Source organism: Pinus tabuliformis, chromosome 1_1 (assembly GCF_031772625.1).
Source record: "Pinus tabuliformis cultivar Carrire ecotype Pingquan chromosome 1_1, CPIR1, whole genome shotgun sequence".
NCBI lineage: Eukaryota > Viridiplantae > Streptophyta > Pinopsida > Pinales > Pinaceae > Pinus > Pinus tabuliformis.
The window spans coordinates 702,119,973-702,124,185 of record NC_142297.1 but is presented as its reverse complement, the minus strand read 5'-3'; the positions used below and the strand labels follow the sequence as shown (position 1 = coordinate 702,124,185).

The following is a 4,213-nucleotide window of genomic DNA, read 5'->3' as shown; positions in this document are numbered from 1 at the left end:
GAATTGGTATTTGGATAAGGAGTTGCGACATGGGACCGCAGAATGGGATGTTTTGAAAGAAATTTTTCTATTAACTTTTAGCTTTGAAGATGGGTTTGAATGTATAGATGAAGCACTGCAGATGATCAAAGTTGTGATATTCAAGATGCCTAAGGAACCGGTTGTGTGGGTACAGCAAGATTGGAATATGCAATTGCGCCATGCGCTTGAATGTTATAGTGTGACCGCAGAGGAAGGTTAAGAAGATCCTAGAAACATCAACATTCTTGAGTTTGAAGGAAAGCATGAAGTCAAGGGACCTAAGGTGGAAATCCCTGATATATTAGAGCCTTTAAAGACCAAGCAAGTGAATATTGGATCAGAAGCATAGCCGAATTTTGCGAGGATAGGAAATTATTAGGGCGAAGATATAGTTGATAACGTCGCGAAGCTACTGCGCAAGTATCAAGACTTGTTTCCCACCAAGTTCTTTGATCTAAAAGGGATAGCAGGGGATTTGGGAATCATGAAGATTACTTTGAAGCTAGATGCAAAGCCCGTAAAGCTATGCCCTACTGCTTAAATGCAAAATATAAAGAAAAGGTGTGCAAGGAGTTGGATAATATGTTGGAAGCTGGGATCATTGAACCTATGGAGGAGTTGGACTGGGTGAGTCCCATGGTGGTTCAAGAAAAGGATTAGCATAATGAAATTCAAATATGTGTAGACTTGACAAAGTTGAATGATGCGCACATCCATGATCCATTCCCTACACCATTTACAGATGAGGTGTTGGAGAATGTTGGAGGGAAAGAATCTTACTTGTTCATAGATGGATTCTCGGGGTACCATCAGATCAAGATCACACTAGAGGATCAAAGTAAGACCACCTTCATGATGGAGTGGGTTTTTTTCAATACATAGTGATGCCTTTTGGACTCAAGAATGTGCCCGCAATCTTTTTGCGCATAGTAATTGCGGCCTTCAAAGGAATTTATCCATAAATTTTTGGAGGTCTACTTTGATGACTGAATAGTGTTCGGATTGGTAAAGCGCCATGTTGCTAGTCTACGACTCATGTTAGATACCTGTTGAAGACATCAGATCACCCTTAACCTAAATAAGTGCATATTCTGTGTACCGTATGGGATACTCTTGGGTCATGTGGTTTTTAAGAAGGGGTTGATGGTAGACCCTACCAAGATTGTAGTCATTGTCAATTTGGAGGCCCCGAAGAATGTTAAGTAGTTGCGCGCAACGTTGGTTCATACCAGATATTACAGGAAGTTCATCAAGGCATATGCGCAAATAACTGCACCAATGGAAATACTATTGAAAAAGGATGTGACATTTTATTGGGATGAGGATTGTTAGAAAAGTTTGGATGTTTTGAAGGAGAAAATGGTTACCACACCCATTTTAGTGTTCCCGAATTGGAAGAAGTAGTTTCATGTTCATGTAGATGCATCCTATATTGTGCTAGGTGTGGTGCTAACCCAACTAGGCAAAGGAGACATTGACCACCCTATAGCATTTGCAAGTAGGAAATTTTCAAAGGCGGAAAAAGAACTACTCGACCACAGAGCGCGAAGGGCTAGCGATAGTGTACACGCTGCAGAAATTTCAGCACTATCTATTGGGAGTGCACTTCAATATGTACACAAACCATTTTGCTCTGAAATACCTAGTCAACAAGCCTGTGTTTCGGGGGGGGCAGTTTGCAGGTGGCTGTTGTTGTTCCAGTAATACAATTTTGAGGTAATTGTGAAGCCACGATGCGTAAATGTTGGTCATGATTACCTCTCGTGAATTGATACTGGTGATGATCCTACAAGTTTGGAGGAATTGTTGCTTGATGCATAGCTCTTCATTGTTTGCATCACAAACAATCACTTCGCAGATATAATTCAATTTTTGTCAACAGGAATGGCCCCGGAAGGATATTCAATGCAATAGAAGAAAGAATTGATGGTCTGAGCGACTAAATTCTCTGTGATCACTAGACACTTGTACAAAATGGGCTTTGATAAAATATTGCATAGGTATGTCCCGGAGTATGAATGGCCAAGTATTCTTGTAGAAGCACATGGAGGAGTAGCAGGAGGTCATTATGCAGGTAGAGTGACTGCGTAGAAGATCTTGTGTGTAGGTATTTGGTGGTCGATGGTACATAAGGACTCGAAGACGTAAATTAGGGTGTGCGATGTTTATTAGAGGACGGGGAGACCATCGCGAAGGGATGAGTTTCCACTAAATCCGAAAGTAACGTTGCAAGTGTTTGATAAGTGGGTGATAGACTTTTTGGGTCCAATTCAGCCACCAAGGAAAAATACAGGGGCAAGATACATTATCACCGTGACTGAATACTTGACCAGGTGGGCAAAGGCTCAGTCTGTAAATGACTATAGTGCAGCTACAGCCACAAAGTTTATCTTCGAGTTTATTTTGTCTCGATTTGGCTGCCCTAAAATTTTAATGAGTGATAGGGGCACGCACTTCTTAAATGAAACCATTGTTGCAGTGCTTGAGGAATTCCACATATATCATAAAAAGAGTACACCTTATCACCCTCAAGCGAATGGCATGGTAGAATCCTTCAACAAAATTTTGGAGAGCTCCTTGAAAAAGATTTGCAACGTGAAGCGAAATCACTGGGATGTGCGCATACTAGCGGTACTTTGGGCATATCAGACTACTTGTAAGAAATTGACAGGACAAACTCCATTCAGATTAGTGTATGGGCAGGAGGTTGTAATGCCCATGGAATATATTGTGCCAAGTTTGTGGATTGCAGCATTGACAGATATGGTTGATCGTGATACTATGGAGGAGCGTCTCGCGCAGCTGGTAGAACTAGAGGAAGATCGCTTCCTAGCAGGATTTCATCAATAGGTGCAGAAGGATCGTGAAAAGGTGTGGCATGATCACCATATAAAATAGCGCACCTTCCAAAATGATGATATGGTATTATTATATGACAGTAAATTTACAAAATTCCCCAGGAAATTTCAAATGCATTGGTTGGGGCCCTATGTTGTGAAAGAAATTACATATGGTGGTACATTTTAGCTCGTGAAGCTGAATGGGGAATTACTCTCAGAAAAGTCAATTGCAGTCGATTGAAGTTGTGCAGGGGTGATCCCACCCCTGTGCAATGACTATATGATTGCGGGATAGTCTTAGTACTCCAGGAAGCTGCGAGTATGGGACTATAAACTACATTGCTCGAAAGTTGGAAAACCGAAGTAAGGGGGTTGCGCAACGAGTTGAAGTAAGGCACCGAGGGGAGTTGCACCGAAGAGGCTATGCCACAAGGATGGGTTCCGCGCGGTTTGGCCAAAAAGTGATGTTTTGAAGCACTATAGATGACTGGATGGAAAAATTTCTATTGAAAGGAGAGGGGAAGACGCATTTATGGAGCATATCTTTGGAAATCTGCCACCAAAGATGCATTAATGATCGGAAATTGGAGGGAACGGTTGGATTCAAATTCAAAATCATCTATAAATATGGCATGTTGCCCCGCATTCGAACACTTTGCTTCTTGAGAGTTTGTATTGAGATTTTTCATCTTGCTTTTTGCTAGTGAAGAACTATATCTCTGGGCTAGATTGGGAGGAGCTCTTTTCACGACCAGGGTTGGTTGACATACCTGAGTTTTTTCGTGAGCATTTCTTGGCCAGAATGGCTGCAACTCCCCCTGAGATGGAAGCAGTGCCATCTGTCCCCACAGGATTTCTGACTACGGTGCCTAGGTCTCTCAAACCTAAGCCTTTTGTACCTCAACCTTCTCCATCCAAGGCAACAGATAAGAAGCAGAAGAAACCTCAACAAGTCCTGGTGAGGCAGTCACCGTGGAAAAACCCCACGGAAGTCTGCCAGAAGGGGAAGATGGATCGGTCACAACAGCCGACATAGCTGATGGATTTGGATGAAGAAGAATTGAGTGAAGGCGTAGTGGAGATTAATGCTGAGGAGGGTGAGCTGATGATTCGGCTACCAAAGTATATTCTGCCATGCAAGGCCACAGCTAAAATAAAAAAATATCCATAAAATGTAAATTTTATGGTGTCCACATCGTTGTTGCCAGAGAAGGTGGTGTTCGAGGGCGTGTTGTTGGCCTGCATACCAACACTCAAGATGGAGGATTGGGACTTAGGGGACCATGAGAAGTTCCCTCAGTTGGTGCCCCCCAAATACCTATCCAAGGTATACTATGAAGAATCAGAGGTTA

At 42.5% G+C, this 4,213-nt stretch overlaps 1 protein-coding gene across 1 annotated transcript; it reads left to right on the top strand.

Moving 5' to 3' along the window:
• Positions 1–2,562: 2,562 nt before the first annotated feature.
• LOC149215442 (uncharacterized) lies at positions 2,563–2,871 on the top strand. The gene has a single exon (XM_089389714.1). It carries the CDS (start codon positions 2,563–2,565, stop codon positions 2,869–2,871), a length of 309 nt encoding a protein of 102 aa, XP_089245840.1.
• The last annotated feature ends 1,342 nt before the right edge of the window (positions 2,872–4,213 follow it).